The sequence below is a fragment of the Penicillium concentricum genome, assembly GCF_028827145.1.
Source record: "Penicillium concentricum strain IBT 3081 chromosome Unknown utg000002l_segment0_segment0, whole genome shotgun sequence".
Lineage (NCBI taxonomy): Eukaryota > Fungi > Ascomycota > Eurotiomycetes > Eurotiales > Aspergillaceae > Penicillium > Penicillium concentricum.
Window position 1 is genome coordinate 9,011,886 of NW_026622755.1, and position 17,759 is coordinate 9,029,644.

Genomic DNA, 17,759 nt, shown 5'->3' on the forward strand with positions numbered 1-17,759 from the left:
CACTGGTAATTTTAGGAGTTTTTCAAATTGATTCGCTAGATTTTCAAGCTAGCTGCACTACGTCTTCACTTAATACTCCAAAGAGTTGTCCGATCTCCGCAATGATCTCCGTAATCTCATTCGATAATTGGCCCGTTACCAAAACTAGAAGTACAAGGGTTAGTACATCGTACAGGAAGAATATAACTAGAAACCAAAGAGATACTCACTATAGGCATAGAGCAAAGCACAGTCCTCATCTGTGGTATGTTGAGATGCTTGACGATCCAGGCGATACCGATAGATGCGAGCGAGCAATCGGTCTCTGGCATGGTCAATGCTAGGAAGCACATCGCTCAAAGGGTACTCGAGTTTCATTGACGAAGCAATCACTGGAAGATAGTCAGCATGGCATTAGGTGCGTGGTTGCAAGAGAACTGACCCGTTAATAGATGGCTCACGCGAGCAGATAGTTGGTGCCGTTCCAATTTTGTGTATTGAAGAAGGCTAATTTCACCTTCAGTGGCCATATCATTCTTCATCAGCTCGATGTTCATGGTATGGAAAGAGTTCACCATGCTGCGTGTACGGCGAACAATCCTGGCATACGAGGCTTCAGGGAATGCACTCTTCAATTCAAATTCAGAGCCTGCCGCAGCCTGAAGAGACTCCAACCGAGACAAAAATCTTTCTATCTCAAGCTTCTCTCGGGGTGTCATATATAAAATAGACCTTGTATCTTTGGCCATAATGGATAGGGGGTCGCGCTTCCAGATAAGGCTCAGATGCAGCCAGAGAAGACTCAGACTATCCTTGAGCCTACTTCTTGCGCTGACGGGCCAAATCAATCGAGTGATGATGACTCCCCAAATGCATCCAGACAGCACAGCAACAACTCGATGGAGTGCAATTTCAGTCATGATTGGATTAGAACCGCCTTCGTCTTCGTCGAAATTTGCGGCCTTCTGAGAAAGGGAATAGCCATATAGAACGGAGAGGTTGTAAGTGAGCATGATGAACCGGCCCATGGGCCCATTCCCACGAACAATAGTGATATATCCAGTCCAAACGGCCATGACCCACCCCAAGAATGCAAGACCATATACATTTCCAGCGGTGATGTTCCATGCCACGATAGCAGCGACAGCCCCCAAGCAAGTACCGAGAAACCGGGCATACCCCGTCGTGTTCGAGGCCCCGATTGTCATTGAGCAAACCAGCATGTAGGACAGCAGTCCCCATTCTCCCCGCCAACGCCCATATAACGGGCGAGTTGACGGAAGAAAAGCAGGCAGGGCGTAGATTGCAGCTCCTGCCCCAACCTTGATCGCGTATTTCGTATCATCTCGCCTGAAGAACCCCAGACATTTCCATAAACGGTAACCGAGTCTTTGCTTTGTTGTTTCCTTTGCTGAAGGGGCTTTTTGTATCTGAACATTGACAGGCAGTCTATCATGTGCAATCAAGCCATCTGACGCATGTCTAGCGTGACTATGGAAGTCCTGCTCGGTAGCGGGTGGATTGAAATGTCTGGAAGCTGGTTCTATGGGGCATTAACATGATATCCACGATGTTAAGGATTTCTATGTGGATATATACGTACCAGCATCAAATGAGACCATTCTAGCTGTCTCTGTAGTCCTTGACCACTGCCAGACTTTGAGCCATGACCAGGTTCGCCCATTAGGCCGCTCTTCGACTTCCAACTGCAGCTCATCTAAGATAGAAAGCATCTCTTTGAGCTGCTCTCCAAATTCGAGGAGGGAAAAGCTGAAATGGCTACAACTGGCTGAGACTTCCTCAAGATCGGCTTCAGCCTCGTGGGTCTTCAATTTCATCGTTTCCTTTTGTTGATACAAAGATGCGAGTGTCTTCTCGCGCGATTCTTTGTAAAGATCAAGCGCTCGGTCAAGGCTGATTCGCAGTCGACCATTCACGGAGACTCTGTAGTTCGGTGCAGGCCCAAATGGAATCTCTTTGAAGATTTCTTTCAATGTAAAGGCCAACGATCGCTACTTCTAGTCAGTCTTAAATTGTACCAAATACTTGTTGAGTTCCGACTTACCATTGACGGACCCAAATGAGAGATGAAGATAGTGAAGACATCTGCTGGAAGAAGTGCAGGTCTAGGTGTTGATTCACCACTTCCAAGTTGGTGAGAACGTATAGAACCGCCCGGAGATAGTTCCTCCTCTGGTCTCTCAACGATAGGCTCCAGAAAGGACCCATCGGGGAATGACCAGGATCGCTCGAGGGGCGTGAAATAGTCCACATGAGTCGAGCTACCCTGTTGATCACCTGGAGAGGTAGACTCACGGGCAATAGTCTCACGAATCAAACTGAACTGAAGAGCAGCTGCATTACGTAAACCTCCCATGTTATGGGTGATATCTTGAACCCATCGGACGAGGTTTTTTTCGAGCCTGTACTCTTTTTCGGTGCCTACCACATAGTGCTCAAGTTTAGCTTCTCGGACGAGCCTGTCGAGCTGGCTGTAGGCCTTGCGGTGCCTTGCCTCTGCATCAACAAATTCATCCGAGACAAGCACCTCCTCAGTCCCGCTCAAGAAGCTTTCCGTGATAAGCGCCATCATGAGAGCCAATGTATCAGTGACCGTGACGAGGTTCGAGCGCAGTTTTTTACGGGCTGATATGGGGAAGACGAAAAACGATACAATCATGACGGCCATCACGCCCATCACGACCATCTTCAAGACTTGGAAGATCTTGGAAAGAGACAAGTCGCCGCTTTGCACAGCACCCTCCTTGGTTAAGACGGTGATTGTTGCCAGAGAAGTGAGTGAACAGGCAACATTCACCAGAGGATCTCCCAGCCGTTGCTTGGTCCAGCCCACAAAGCCAAGCCCACCACCACAAAATACTATCAAAACCACTGCGTGGCCAAGGACAGGTAATTCCAATGTGTCCTGGAAAAACATCTCCACGAACATGCTGGTAATAGTCAAGAAGGAAGAATAGCAGAACGCCAGGAACGCGCAGATCAAGGCTTTGAACATCCCACCCTGAGACCTTGCAGGGTGAAAGTAGACTGTGACCGTAGCCACCATGTGTTTTCCATCCTGATGGCCTAGCAAGGCTGAGACTGCAGGGATAAAAGTTGCAAGAGATCCGACCAAATAGGCAAGACTGTACTTCAGGACTCCAATGCCCGGTTCTGACCGAATGAACTGATTTGACTGCATCCATTTATCATGTATACGGCGCGTGAGCACATCAAAGTACCCCTCGTAGTGTTGTATCTCGTTTGTGAGGAGGCCGCGTCTTTCATCGTTCTCGTCGTCGGAAATGGGCGTGGAGTTTCGGAGGTTCACGAGGCCTTTCAGGCGCTGGCCTGTTTTCGGGAGAACAAATGTAGCATTGCGGAGCTTCACGGATGATTAGTATATCTCAAGCTAGAGAATGCGAGTACATACCGTTGGGCGCGAACGACGGGAGCTGCTGGGATTTCCAGACGGCATCTTTTCAGGTTTCACGTACTTCACGTGGACTCAGGGCATTGTACAAGCCCCATTGCACAGATTTGATTACTCGCCCTTGCTCCAGGCTTCCAATATTCATACGTCAGAAGGTTGTGCGGAGGCGCAGAGAGCTATGCAGGTTAATTTGTTGGCGGCTACGATTGGAAGGGAATTACGGCCACTTCCGACTTTCCATTGCCACGCACCTCTTTGTTTTGCTTTTTGCTTTGTCTACAACTTGACTTGATATCAATAGATGTGATGATGTTGAATATATCAGGTTAACAAAGCAAAACTCGATCTTTATAATTTCGTAGCAAAATACAATCACAGCTACTTCACAATTATTTCAAGCCTTCCACTTTCCACACCTTCACCGCCGCATCAGCACCAGCTGAGATGATCTTAGAGCCTCCTGCAACCCATCCGACACCATGGACGCCCTCCTTGTGGGCATTCTGCAGCTCAAGCCAGTCACCTGGTTTGGCTAAGCTCCAAACAAAGATGTTTGTGTCCAGCGATCCACTCACAACGTGTGAGCCAGCCTCGTTCCAGGCAAGGGATGTGATTCGTGCAGTATGCGCCGTCCAGCGGTCTGTCACCAAACTGCCATCGGCAACTTTGAAAACCAGAACACGTCCCCGTAAGTCACCCACGGCCAAGTGGGAGGCGTCTGGGGAGAAGGAAAGAGCAGAGATTGGATTGCGAGAGGCATTGATATCTGCCCGGGGAGAGAGCCGAGAGCTGGAGATGGCACAGATTTGAACAGATCCATTCTCACCCCCAATGGCTGCCTGAGAACCATGCGCGGCGACAGTGGTCGCCACAAAGTCTGTTTTATATTCTCCGGTCTTCTTGCCATCCTGGAAAATTTCGACGGTTTCGGCTTCGCCAACAAGCACGGTCGAGTCACCAGCAGCAACGCCCTTCGGCTGTCCATTGAGCTTTGAAGCACTGCCAGTATATGTTTTAGCAGCGACATCGACAGAACGGAGGGTGTCGTCCCAGCCGACACTGTAAATTCTACCGCTTCCCTCTGATATAGTTGCAAGCCCGGCGACGTAGCCGGGGTGAGCATCTCCTTCAATCTCCTCAGCCTTACCTGAAGTTACATCCCAATTGCAGACTCTTCCGTCAAAGCTTCCTGTCCACAAAGTTTCCTTGTTATCCACAGTTGTCTGTGTCAAGGAGGTGATGCTCTTCTGGTGGCCCGAGACAACCTGCCGGGGCTCGGGAGTTCCCTCGACCAGGTAGTTCAAGTCTCCGCTCAGAGACAAACTGATGAGCAGGTTATCACTTCTTCCTGGGGGCCAGACTACGCCGACTTGGTGGTCGCGAACAGCCATAGCGCCCTCTTCTCCCAAAGTCCAGGTCTGTGTTGCTTTGCCAGCTTCCACATCCCAGATCTTGACAGTCCGGTCCGCGCTTGCAGTCACGAACTTTCGCGAGTCCTTGGCCCAGGACACACCAAAGATACTGCCATTGTGCTCTCCTTCGCCGATTTGACCCTTGGTCTCACCAGTCTTGCCGTCGTAGAGCCAGATCTTCCGGTCCGCGCCAACACTGACTAAGTGCGAACCATCCGGGCTGAAGCCAACTCCGTAGATGTAGTTTGAGTGCTTGTCGGCAATTCCGTTGTTGAATTTGAACGGCGCTCCGTGGTAGAAGACCGTCTTCCTGTCGTCACCAGCAGTGGCGGCACGCAGGGGTCGCTGTTGCCTAATTGACACGGTGTTGAGCTGCTGCGTATGGCCGTGAATCTCGCCAACGGTATTCCCACTGTCCCAGGTGATACAGTGTCCATATCGCTGCTTGCCATCGCCGACAGCAATAATGCGCTGGGAGTCGCCGTCCCAGGCCAGATCGTTGATTCGACCATTAACAATGCTATATTCACCCTTGGTGATTCCTTCGCCGACACAGTCCCATACTCTCACGATTCCTGCAGCGTCACCACTTGCAACGTAGAAGCCGGAGGGGGCGAAGCGTGCGACAGTTGTCTGCGCCTTGTGTTCGGTGTACTGCCTAGCGACTGCGGGGTCGTCGATTGAACGCAAGAAGATGGATTTGTTAGACTATAATTGCTTGTGTCAGAACGGGACAATGCTATTGTAGAGGTCCTCGGAGTGACATACTGCATAGGCCAATCGCTCGCCTTTAGCGTCGGAAGAAAGCTGGGTGGGCTGGCCGCGGGTGGTGGAGGGGCTAGGAGCCCAAATGGACTCTTTGGATATGTCAGGATAATAAAAGATAATATGAGGCTGTCGGGTTCTCACCATTCGTAAGTGACATTGCTAAAATGTGCGCACTCAAGCTGAGGACTTGGGGAAAAGCAGAGGGAAGTCCACCCTAGTCGACTGTTTATCGACTGACGTACCCGGGCCACAATAATAGCGGGGAACACAGCCACGTCTTGTCTACATAAAACAAGCATCGACTACAGAAAAGAGGAATATGAGTGTCAATACATAGAACAGATATCTGATGGTTTTAGGAATTCTAGCACAAAGGAAGTTGAAAGTCACAACTCTCAATAAAATCAATGCATAGCGCTAAGAGTAATAATACACTAAGTCGTGCCCCTTCCACCAGGCACCGGCCTGTACTTGTACAAGGAAATTTCCCCAAATCTGTTTTAAGATCCCAAAAACCAATGACTCCAAAGTAGTATGGTCGGCTTAGAAACCTCCAGGGCCCTCCATACGTTGCCGCATCTCAGCTGCGAGAATTTCGGGGTGTCGGTGGACGCTAGGCATTAGACCCATACCGATGGCTCTCCGGAGAGCCTTAGCAATTTTGCGCTGGTTGACAGGTCGAAGACCGGTGATGGCTCGGGGCTTGATACGGCCCATGCTGGTCATATATTCGGACATGACGGAGAAGTTCTGTTATGACAGAAGAGCCAACAATCAGTGGCTGTTCATCATGGTATATTCTCCATTGGCTCGAGGAATTCATACCTTGTACATATCCATAGGATTCAGGTTCAATGCATCGAAAGCATCCCTCGAAGGGTTTTGGCGCTTTCCCCATTTCTTCATCTCGGCAGGGCTAAGATCGTGAGGGGCGTAGATGTCTCCAGCCTTGAAGTCACGGGTTTGATATCTTTCAAGGGCTCGGCTCTCGCCTTGCGCCTTCTGGTCCTCGAGGAACTTCAGGCGATTTGGTAAACGGCGTCGTTGGACCACTTGGGAGGCTATCGCAACACGTTAGTCGCCAATCAAACTCAAGCCAACGTGTGGTCATATCATAGAATGACACAACAAATAAATATTCTCAGTGTATCGGGTCCATCACATACTCTGTGAGCTTGTGCCGCGCTGGGAAGTGAAGGCGCTCATGGCAGCGGTCGAGCTCCAGCGACAGAGCGACAGGCCAACATTGGCTGTGGTCGCGGCATTGCGCAGCAATGACGAGGAGGAAAAGAGGTTCAAAGACATCTTGACCTTTCAATCCCTGATTAGTTGTAGATGTTGAAGACGGTGATAGGGAGACCGGGCAACGCGGAGATGAGATCTTTTTTTGCCAAGACTTCTTCCGCCTCCAGATCTCTCCGCGTCGCGAACCCCCATTTTTCATGATTCCATGCAGATTGCCAGTCAACTTGGGACTACACGTTTTTATCCAATACCTCTTGCTTGATCTGAGCTTGTAAGGCTCAGCCCACATCATTCATAATGCAGTCCCATCTCACGAGACGGGTCTTCCGGGCAATTATCAATAATGAGCCGCTTCGGTTCTCCCAATGCTATCGAAACCGCCTATTGCACACAATCACCCCTGCCCGTTTACGACCTACCATGTCCAGCATCCCTTATATATCTCGGCGCAACCTATTTGTGTTCAGCTCAGACCCCGACCGGTCACAATCGACTTTGCCTTCTGAAAAAGGCCTGAAACCAATGGCTGATTTGATGAGGGCACTTAAAGATAGGAGCAGAGCTCCTCCGAGTGATATTCTCGCAAAGGCATTCCAAATGTTTTTCACAATGCGGCTTGAAACACCAATGCTCATCAGTCATTTCCAAGCGCGTGCGCTGATAGTCACCTTCAAACACCTAAGGGCTCAGCAGGGCGAGATGGAAGAAGAAGACTGGCAGAATGTTTTCTCGATTGAGAACCTCGAAAAAGTGTTGGATGTGCTCTCAGAGTCTGGGTGTGCCCCTCAGGCTCGTGAGGTTGTCATAAACCTTGCCCGATATGCATATCAAGAATTGAACCTCGACCACGGATTTGGTACAGGGAAGATCAGCCGGCCGGCCCTTGCTCTTTATATCAATATCTTGGCTATGAATGGCAATCCTGAGGATGCTAGACATACCTTATTGAAGTTTTGGGGTCAAATGAGCAAGGCTGTCCCATCGCCCTGGCTCACAATTATGAAAGGATTTGCCATGAAGGACGATCTACGACAGGTGCGGAAGATTGTTGATGAGTGGGGGAACCGTGGCAACAAGTTTGACCAAGCCTCGCATGGAGAGCTAGTTAGATTCCTCGTCGACCACGGCCAGTGGAAAGCGGCCCAAACTGTCTACGACTCTCCAATTGCCGATGGCTCAGAACCGTCCATGGCTGCGAGAGAAGCTCTCATTCAATATTATCTCCTGAATTCCCGCGCAGAGTTGGCGGAGGAGATCTTCAAGTCTCTCCCCGATGAGCCCAATGAAGACACCGCTGGCATCATTTTGCTCTGGGAAGCAGCAAAGGGCAGCAATGCTTCCGCTCTTGCGCAAAAGGTCGATGCATGGACTGCGAAGAACCCTCAGCTCAAGGACTCCATCAACATTGATATTGTTAATAGCCTTATTCAGTATGCAAACGCCATGCAGAATCCGCAGTTGACATCTGATTTCATGGCGCTCGCAGGCCAGTGGGGTCTCATCCCAGATAGCCAAACTCATATCTTACAATTGGAGTCCCGCATCCAGGCTGGCGATGTCGATGAGACTCTGAAGCTTCTCGGAGAGAAGGTTGATACGGCTTCCCTTACCAGTCACAACCTGCCAATCGCAAACAAGCTCGTCGCGATGCTCTGTCGATCCGAGGAAAAGGACGCATTATTCGATCAAATTTCTTCCCTGCTAGACCCGCTTTTCCAAGAGAACGTGCGGCTAGAATCTACGACCATTGCCGCATTGACACATATGCTCCTCTACCGCCACGACCTCGAGGCTGTTTCAGAGTTGCTACGTCCACGACTAGGCGGCTACAGCGACGAACAGAAGATGCCGGTGCGCGACACGCTCGCAGAGTACATTATGGACAAAGGCCAGTCCGATACAGATGTGTGGAATGTATACGAGCTTCTGAAGATCGCATTCCCGGAAACGTGGGTCTCAGTCCGCACTAAAATCATGACCTCCTTCTTCAACCGAAAGCGCAGTGATCTTGCCGTCTTGGTATTTGGACATATGCGTCAAGCCGACGAAGCCGGTCGACGCCCTAGGCCAGACACTTATGCGCGCTGTTTCCAGGGCCTGGCTCGCACGGCAGATGCAACCAATCTGGAGCTTGTGCACAACATGTTGAAGCTAGATCTTGAAGTGGATCTCAACACGAGAATCCTCAATGGTTTGATGATGGCGTATGCCGCTTGCGAGATGCCAGAAAAGAGCATGGAAATTTTCCGACAGATTCTTCAGTCGGAGGAAGGCCCTTGCCACAAGACTATCACGATTTTCTTCAAGGTCTGCAAAAAACATCACAATGGTGCCCAGGAGGCTATAAAGATGATGGGTAAGGTCAAGAAGCTGGAGATCACTGCGAACCGCCCGCTCTACTCGGCGTATATGGAGGCCTTGGCGGCGCAGTGCGAGTTTGATCTGGCCATTGAGGCTATCAACAATATGGAAGCTGAGATTGGGATCCCCCCTACAAGCAATACGTGAGTACGCTTTTTCCTATTTTGTGTTATGATTGCTAATATAGGCCCTAGTATCGGGTTGTTCTACAATGCTATCCCGTACCAATACTGGAAAGATGAGGTCGAAAAATGGGCAAGTGAGAAGTATCCTGAGCATTGGGAGCATCTGATGACGATCAAACGCACCGATCAAGAGGATGGGCTGGAATTTGATGGCATCTCAAATGAAGTGTCAGTGTAATAATTTTTGTATCTAAGTAGCAAGCCAATTCATCATAGTTCCCATTACGGGGGCGAGAAATCCCTCCTGTTCGACAATCTCCCTCTGTAGTTTCTGCAGGCAATAGGGGATGCTCGCCGCATATATAGGCGTATGTTGCTTCCATATCACGGTTGATGGAGACACTACTCTTAGTTCTGAATACATGAAATATTGCCTCCTGCGCGACTGCTCCGTGGCTTTTCAGCCGAGATTAATATCGGGACTGCCCATTTACCCTATTTGCGTGATGGCACTGATCGCCTCGGAGCTCCAGCCACGATCAGCTAGGATCAGCAAATGGTTTACTTCTTGTAGCTTGTAGAAATACTCCATAGCGCGGCCCCCTGGAAATGATTTACATTGAAAATATTTTTTGTGTTCTTGCTTCTTCCCCTCGATAACAATTCACCTTGTGATTCTGCCCCAAGTCTAGATAGGGGCCTATTTATATACTTCATCGGAGTGCAGCCCTGCAGGAGTCCCTCGAATAGAGCATTTAGTCATGGCAGAGCCTTTGGCACGCACGCCTATCGACTGGTCTCGTTCAAACACAAATATCGACTTGGAAGACATATCTACCCAAGCGCAAACTGTCCGTGATGGTAAAAGACAGTTCTTTCAAAGGCAAAAATTAGCTAGAGGAATAACAGGGAGTGCTAGAGTTATCGTGAGATCTTCCCCTCAAACATATTCCGAATGATAATAACAAAAATGCGAAGTTTCGACGCGATTCCAATGATGAGATATTTGAGACGATCTCTGGCGATGATTCTCTGAAGAAAAACTACCAGAAAATCGCCCGACGATCCAACCTCGGCCTGGCTGGACAAATTTTCATGTATCAAGCGACAGATGCGGACGGGCTTATATTTGAAAAATATGATACTTGGTCCGCGTGCTTCGAGCGGTTACGATCTTCTACAGAGAAAGCTGAGAATGCATTGGAGATCTGCCTCATTACCTCCGACACCACGAATCTTGGCCGTGTGTTTTCCTTTATTCACAGAGTCTTTCTTCTCGATCATGACCGTCTTCAACAAGCTTATTCCGTGCCGAGTCAAATGGTCATCCGAATTCTCCAACGCCAATGGAGATTACGCGATGAAACAATGACTGAAATCACGGAAAGCGTATGTGCAAAGGACCTTTCTCTCCCGGCATGGCAACCAAAGCTGCCATCTCATCGTATAGTACCTGGCCCATATAATAGCTGATGCCTGCACTAACAAGCCATAATAGGCAACAAAGCAGAAATAGAAGGCTATCTTCAGGTGCCATTGAAGTTTGCGTTTAGATGGATTGATGCTCCGTACTACACAACGGACCTTTCAGTTTACGTGTTTCGGCCATATGGAAAACCTCCCCAAGTGAAGACTTTGGATATTATTTTAACCTCGATGGAATACGAGCAGATTCAGCGGGCGATTGTAGTTGTGAACTCTCACAACACATTGGCCGAGTTACGACGCGACTTTCTTCCCCAAGTGTTTCAGCAAGATGTTGCCGGCCTTCCGTATGTCATGCGGCTGGTCCGAGTTGTGTGTGCTAAGATCACCGATGAGCTCGTCAATTTTCTGACAAAAGCATGCGACGACATCAATTATATGGTGAGCGCTGCCATCCGCGATAACAAACCCTGTGCTTAGACTAAATTTCTCAGGCCTATGAAGGACGGCTTCGTCCCTCTGGAAGCAAGATGCAATATCTTCGGCACCTGGAAGACTGCCACCGTGCTGCCAAGGATTGCTGTCAAAAAAACCGATGTACCCTTCAGGTGTTGCTCAACGAAGTTAACTTCATTGTAGGGCCACGCACTGATGACGAGGTCAGCCTGATCAATGAGCTTAAAATGGCGACGAACGATCTAGACTACCTTCATGATGAAGTTGAGTCGTCTTTGCAAAGAATACTAGGTGTATGTCGAGACATTCGCGAGCAATTGGATTTTCTCCAAATACGTCGGACAAGCATCTTGGGAATTCTCGCTGGACTATACTTGCCACTTGCGTTTGTGTCTGTGAGTTTTTGACGCAACTCCCTTATATTTATCCCTCTAATTCATTCAATTCCAGAGCTTTCTAGGAATGAATATCAACCAATACACGCAACTGCAACCATCTTGGCACAATGCCACCCATATTGATCCAACCAATCCGGAAAACAGGACCATCTCCCATTCCGAGATTGTGGACTCCGGAGCCAATCAATCATGGTCATTGGAAAACTTCTTCGAGATTGCGGTGCCGCTTATGGTCGGCACAATACTTGTACCCCTTGTTATTGGAAGCATCATTCGAATGTTCCTGCAAGCGCTTGGGCGTGGAAGGACTTGGTGGCGTCTTTTGTTTCCTTTTCTTGTTGTCGGGTCAGTTCACATAACTTTGAAGAGTTCGAGTGCCCATATCGCTAACGGATACTGCTGCAGTTATTCCATCTTTGCAGCCATATATGTACAAACCATTATTGGCCTGCCGATGCTTATACCCTTCTATTTGTTAACTCTGCTCAATGTGTTCTCTGTGCTCAATTTGATCTTGTCTTCCCGAGGCAAGAAAGAATACTGGATTCGTCTCGCCTATTGGTTCACAAGCACGGGCTTTTTGTTAATTATTTCACTTTTTGTGAACAATTATACTGCTTCAGGGTGCCTGGGGGCAGCGTACAGCATTTCTCTTTTTGTTGTCTGGTGGCTGAGGCCGGACTTTTATTACAGATGGGACCAAGGAAGAAGACCAAGAGCGAAGGAAATTTGATAAGCCAGCATCCAGCGACTGCTTCCCTGGTATTTACAGCTTTCACATTCAGTGACACTCGATACATGGGCTCAATCCAGAAAATAAGTCCCAATATCGGGAGCCTCGGCCTTCTAGTACATCGGTCAGGGGAATGATTCGAGCGCCTGCCCTCAAGATTGCAGATTTAGTCTCAGGTGAAGAAATCCAGAATTTCTCTTATATATCAAGGATGCTCCCCACATGGCTACACGAAAATTGCCTGGATCAAGCACATATGGACCGAAGTTACTGTAAACCCAGTGAACACTACGTTATTGATATTGAAACACAAAAACAGACGAGAATTCAGCACCAAAAACTATAGTACAGTCAGACTGAGTATAGACAGGACTTGAAAAGAAAGCAGGAAAGACAACTAAAAAACCGAAAAAATGCTCCCGATGGTTCTCTTCCGTCACCACAGCTCCCTCCAATAATTTGAATGTGCCTGTCCTGACTATCAACTATCCCTCAGTAAACCGGGAAAACACATCCGCAGTCGCAGTGATATATTCTCTCTCAATAGTAGCCCGTATAATCTCGTTGCGTACTACAGGTCGACAAGGGTAGTCTTTGGCACAGTATAGGAACCCGTTATGGTATCCATTCACCGGATCACTATCCATCGGTCCCTCTCCTGGCTGGAAGTCAAACGCCCACAGCAACTTGGCAATGGCCAGGAACATGTTGCGCTCGGCCAGGTGGATGCCAGGACAGATCCGTCGGCCAACCCCGTAGCCGTAGTGATCACGACGCTCCCATGTCCCTGGCACATAGTCAGGAGCCAAATGAGGATGTTGGGCAAAGCGCTCGGGGATAAAGGCAGCTGGGTCATGGGGTTGGGATGGATCCATATGCATTCCCCAGGTGTTGATCATGACTATCGTGCCTTTGGGGAGGAATTTACCGTCCACCCAGTCGTCTGTAAAGACCAATAGCACAGAGGTTAGAAGACGATTATAAATTGGAAAGAAAATAGATGACCTTACCTTCTCCTAGTGCATGGGGAAAGCAAAGTGGAAGTATTGGCCTCCACCGGTGACCTTCCTTGACAATCATGTTGATATAAGGGAGTCGCTCAAAGTCCGTCCAGACGGGGGATCGATTGTGGCCAACCACAGCATCAATCTCAGCATGTGCTTTTCGCTGGATCTCGGGGTTTTGGATCAACGCTTGCACAATAGCCAGGGTGAGACTGGAGCTAGTGTCCGAGCCGCCTTCCATCAGAACACCGCCGATAAAGGCCAGCTGGTGCCAGGGGAGATTATGTTTCTCTTGGCTATCCAGGACCTTGTCCATAAAGGTGCCCTTGTTGTGACCATCCTCCCGCCGCTGGATTACCTTCTTCAGTATGTCAACGTAGAGGGTCTCCATCTGCACGCCAATGGCCTTAGCCCGGGTGACGTAGTTGTTAAATAGCCACTGTGGCAGGAGTTTCAACCAGGGGAACAGGTCTACTGGTGGTGTTGCGCCAGTTTCCATCACTTCTGACCATTCCTCCATGAGTTTGTACAGTCGTCGCATGTTGGATCCCTCTCGGTTGGCCGTCCGGATTCCGAATACTATAATATGGTTTTAGGGTTTTCTTTAGCAGCGAACATATGGGATCCTTACCGATCGAGTTGGTAATACTGTTACTGTATCGCTTGGGATGGGCCATATGGTGCTCTGGGTCGATCATATAGTCTCGCACCAGCTGTATGGCTTCAGCGTTGACGATCTGGGTGTGGTGGGTTTCCACCATGGACTCCATCAGGTGTTGGTGAACCAGTCGCCGGAAGGTGCGCCACTGGTCGCCATAATGCATGACCAGGAGATGATTACCCTTGGTGATGAGGTCGTGCGACACATAGGAATGAGGTCGATGGCTGTAGATGCCACTCTTGCGATCAAGGACTTCTTTCACTAGTCGGCGATCGGTGATGACGGCCATATTGCCATTCCCGATCTTGAGCATGTACAACCCGCCATACTGCGCGGCCCATTCGGTGAACCTGAACCCCGCAAGACATTGAAGGTGAGCATTTTTTCTGTTTGCTCCAAAGGGATCAAAGGGAAAGGGGGAAGCAAACGTACTTGATATGGGTGTACTTCTTAGTGATCTGGTGGATGTTTCCAATGAATGGTAGGGTAGGTGGACCTACACCAGATGAGTGATCCACTCTCTTTCAATTTTGAAGACAAATACTCACCTGGGGGCATAGTACTGACCCGATGGCCGTAGGTGAAGGCATATCGCACGAGCACGATGGCTGGAAACAAGATCAGGAGTAGCAGCAATATGGATTCCATGGTTAATAGAATCGAGGCTGAATCGTGGATATCTACATCGAGGTGATACCTAGGTAGTGGGGTATGCTGACTTATAGATCGACAAAGCGAGGGGTTGATGCTCATGTGCTTCATGGGATTGGTTGTGATCGTCTAAGGGAATTCAGTTACCCAAAGGAGTGTTTCCCCCGGCTAAGATTCCCCATGGAGAAACACTCTCTTGTAGAGTTGGAATATACCATGATCAGTCATGGGTAAGAGAAAGGGTATGATACCCCAAAGAGGGCTTCTAATGATTCCCAGCTGAATTCATTGAGTTAACCTCTTGACATGAGCGAATATACCCAAAAGTCCGTATCATCTATTTGGATAATGGATTTCATGCTCATTTGTTGGCGAACATTTATGTCTGATACAGAAAGGAAGAATGCCTACGTCATCCAGGAGAAACGACAACTTGGATGATCTGGATGGTATAGGTAGAACATGACCAAAGCTGTTGAGAGATAGAAATTATGCGTGCCTTAAGTGAGATTCACTTGATTGGATGATGCATTGCAAGCCAACTCTTTTTATTATCATTTCCATATTGTGCTACGTAAATGAATGTTAGATTATTGGCATCATTGCTTCACCATTCTTGACTCCAATATTATTCCAATGCTTCTTATGTACAGCTAACATCAATCCTGCCGCATCTCAGAGCCTCGCCTTATCCGGGATACCCTTCAGTCGCGGAAACAACTCCAATGCTGCCCCGCTATCCACTTGTCGCCTGGTCTCGTCCGGAAGCTCATACGCCTCTAGAAAGTTCGTGAAGCGTTGGATGGCACCATGCGGTGCATTTGGGAAGTCACTGCCAAAGAGCACATGGCCGGGTGCAGCGAACTCGAACAGCGCCTTTAACGTGACCGGGTTTGATGAGATAGCCGTGTCAAAGTAGAAGGTCCGGGCAGCCTCTACCAGCTCTTCAGTTGACAGACCGAGCGTGCGTGGCATCAAGGGCAGCATAGTAGCTGCCCGATGGATGAGATACGGCAATGTCCCGCCCGCGTGGGAGAGGATGATCTTGCATCCCGGATAGTCTCGTAAAATGCCACTAGTTAGCAAATCCATGGCGGCCCGGCCAGTCTCATGCGGATAGTCAAACATGGGCTGCGGTAGCCAGGTATTGACGAGCTGCGTATCAACTGGATGCGTCGGGTGGATGAAGACCACGGCACCGCGGCGACTGAGATCGGCCCAGATGGGTCGAAAGGCTGCATGCCCTAGGTAATAGGGCCCCTTGCCATAGCGGGTAAATAGAGTGACTCCATCGGCATGGAGAGTGGTGCAGGCGTAGTCGATTTCCTTCAAGACGGCCCCTGTATCGAACAGGGACGGCACCGAGGCGAAAAAGCCATATTGGTGCGGCTGAGCATCCCGAATGGCGGCGGCAGATTCATTGCAGCTGCGCGCCAGGGCAGCAGCTTTAGCAGCATCAGGCTCGATTCCTGGCCCCGGTGCAGTGACAGAGAGAATGGTGGTGGTCACCTTCATCTGCCGTGCCATGTCCTGGTCTAGATTCAGCGTCCAGGGGGAGTGTACCAGCCCGAGGGATCACCTCCCGCGCGGTCCAAGGCTATTTCAAGTTAACCAATCAGGCTCTTACTCCAACACGCATGGGACCGACCTTGACGCATGGCCGGGGGGTAGAAATGATGGTGCACATCGATCTTTGCCATGATGGTCATTGGGAGCACTCGCAGTAATGATCGTTAGGCGAACCAGCACTTGGTGATGGGCTTTTCTCTTTCAAATACAGATCTATGGCAATCATGTGCTCTGTTTCAGACTGACCCTCAAGTCTTTCTGCTTGCATATATTGATCATCCTTCATCCTGGTTGCATACAGGTGCAGGACCTCTGAGCGCATATCAGCGACGCTGGTTGAGACCTGCAGGGGTTAACGGAACGCTCCTAGAAGATGAGAGAGAGGAGGACTACTGCGGTACGCATGATGTCTACGGAGTCTGGTTACGGAATCTGGACATGTGCGCTTGTCAAATTGTAGAATTCATTTATACGCGCTTATACTTCTCACACCAACCCCTTTTCGGATGCTTCCGAAAGAGGAAATACCCCGAAACTCCTTCGGGTGATCTCTCCCCTGTAACCTTGCGTCCTTCTACACTGCTCTCAATTAGGCCTTGGTGGTGCCTCCCTGCGGATTGGAATAAAACACTTTGGTACTATTCTCCGACCCAAAGGATGAAGCAGTGGTAAAGGTGTCTTCCATCCACTGAAATTCGAAGATCTGGTTGGCTGCATTCACCCGCGCCCGAGCAGCCCAGGGCGAAATAACCGTCTTTCCCAGCGTGCGCGACGTGGCCGTGAATGAGCCCCAGGCTGTCACATTTTCGCCATCACCAAAGATATGGTCTGTGGTAAACGGGCCCCGGTCCCAATACAGGCCTACTCGGGTAAAGATGTCGATGAAGGCCTGCGGACCCACGTTCGCGTGCGTGCCCGCCCAGGGCATGATACCGTGGAGGGTGGGATTGTCGAACGTCAGCGAGATGTAGGTGCAGTCATAGGTAACCAGCTCCTTCAAGAGATCATAGTCGGGATCCGGCTGAGTGTTGAGAACCTTCGAGAACACCGACAAGGGCGTGCGTTCCCAGTCACTAGGGCCAAGTGGCGGGGGGCTCGAGGGGTAACCTCCGGGGAAATCATCCCGAGCGGCAGCCGGACGGAGGCCAATCAGAGACACAGCGAGGCTGATCCACAGAGATAGTTTCATTTTGGAGAGATGAAAAGTTAAGAGAGACTGGTTGGAATTGGGATTGCAAGTTCTGGCAAACCGGTGCCAGGTTCGATGTACTTATGGCCTTCCACCGCGAGCAGCACGAATCCTTCGACATAACCATCACTCGGGACGAAGTGGGCCGGTCAGATTCATCCTGCTCGAACGTTGTCAAGTATGACTCCGAAACTCCCATTGTCTCCTTTGGGTAACTTCATCGGCCACGGAGACACAATACGGTCCATTGCAACGATTCCCCACCATGATCACCCTCGGCCGAGGACAATTCTAAGGGTTGGACCGCGTAAAATGCGCTGATAAGCCGTGGATTTGGCTGTTCGAGAAAC

The 17,759-nt window shown here is 49.6% G+C and overlaps 8 protein-coding genes across 8 annotated transcripts; 2 read left to right on the plus strand and 6 right to left on the minus strand.

The window, feature by feature from the left end:
- Positions 1–43: 43 nt before the first annotated feature.
- On the minus strand, positions 44–3,457 carry N7517_007143 (FUSC family protein; the record flags this gene model as incomplete). The annotated part of the gene is made up of 6 exons (XM_056724873.1): positions 44–144; positions 210–371; positions 422–1,522; positions 1,583–1,991; positions 2,045–3,364; positions 3,413–3,457. 6 exons carry the CDS (start codon positions 3,455–3,457, stop codon positions 44–46), a joined length of 3,138 nt encoding a protein of 1,045 aa, XP_056581123.1.
- A 344-nt stretch (positions 3,458–3,801) lies between these two features.
- N7517_007144 (WD40 repeat domain-containing protein) lies at positions 3,802–5,749 on the minus strand (the record flags this gene model as incomplete). The annotated part of the gene is made up of 3 exons (XM_056724874.1): positions 3,802–5,532; positions 5,593–5,681; positions 5,734–5,749. The coding sequence occupies 3 exons, from the start codon at positions 5,747–5,749 to the stop codon at positions 3,802–3,804; spliced, it is 1,836 nt and encodes a 611-aa protein (XP_056581124.1).
- A 386-nt stretch (positions 5,750–6,135) lies between these two features.
- On the minus strand, positions 6,136–6,897 carry N7517_007145 (mitochondrial 37S ribosomal protein bS18m; the record flags this gene model as incomplete). The annotated part of the gene is made up of 3 exons (XM_056724875.1): positions 6,136–6,342; positions 6,418–6,653; positions 6,759–6,897. The coding sequence occupies 3 exons, from the start codon at positions 6,895–6,897 to the stop codon at positions 6,136–6,138; spliced, it is 582 nt and encodes a 193-aa protein (XP_056581125.1).
- Positions 6,898–7,134: 237 nt separating this feature from the next.
- On the plus strand, positions 7,135–9,561 carry N7517_007146 (uncharacterized protein; the record flags this gene model as incomplete). Its single annotated transcript, XM_056724876.1, has 2 exons — positions 7,135–9,341; positions 9,393–9,561. 2 exons carry the CDS (start codon positions 7,135–7,137, stop codon positions 9,559–9,561), a joined length of 2,376 nt encoding a protein of 791 aa, XP_056581126.1.
- Positions 9,562–10,301: 740 nt separating this feature from the next.
- Positions 10,302–11,969, plus strand: N7517_007147 (uncharacterized protein; the record flags this gene model as incomplete). The annotated part of the gene is made up of 4 exons (XM_056724877.1): positions 10,302–10,767; positions 10,822–11,189; positions 11,243–11,599; positions 11,655–11,969. Coding segments are annotated over 4 exons (1,506 nt in total), but the record flags the coding sequence as incomplete, so codon positions are not given.
- Positions 11,970–12,820: 851 nt separating this feature from the next.
- Positions 12,821–14,648, minus strand: N7517_007148 (cytochrome P450; the record flags this gene model as incomplete). Its single annotated transcript, XM_056724878.1, has 5 exons — positions 12,821–13,278; positions 13,346–13,918; positions 13,971–14,350; positions 14,433–14,496; positions 14,549–14,648. The coding sequence occupies 5 exons, from the start codon at positions 14,646–14,648 to the stop codon at positions 12,821–12,823; spliced, it is 1,575 nt and encodes a 524-aa protein (XP_056581128.1).
- A 678-nt stretch (positions 14,649–15,326) lies between these two features.
- Positions 15,327–16,351, minus strand: N7517_007149 (amidohydrolase family protein; the record flags this gene model as incomplete). The annotated part of the gene is made up of 3 exons (XM_056724879.1): positions 15,327–16,186; positions 16,231–16,248; positions 16,300–16,351. 3 exons carry the CDS (start codon positions 16,349–16,351, stop codon positions 15,327–15,329), a joined length of 930 nt encoding a protein of 309 aa, XP_056581129.1.
- A 458-nt stretch (positions 16,352–16,809) lies between these two features.
- On the minus strand, positions 16,810–17,409 carry N7517_007150 (uncharacterized protein; the record flags this gene model as incomplete). Its single annotated transcript, XM_056724880.1, has 1 exon — positions 16,810–17,409. One exon carries the CDS (start codon positions 17,407–17,409, stop codon positions 16,810–16,812), a length of 600 nt encoding a protein of 199 aa, XP_056581130.1.
- Between the last annotated feature and the right edge of the window lie 350 nt (positions 17,410–17,759).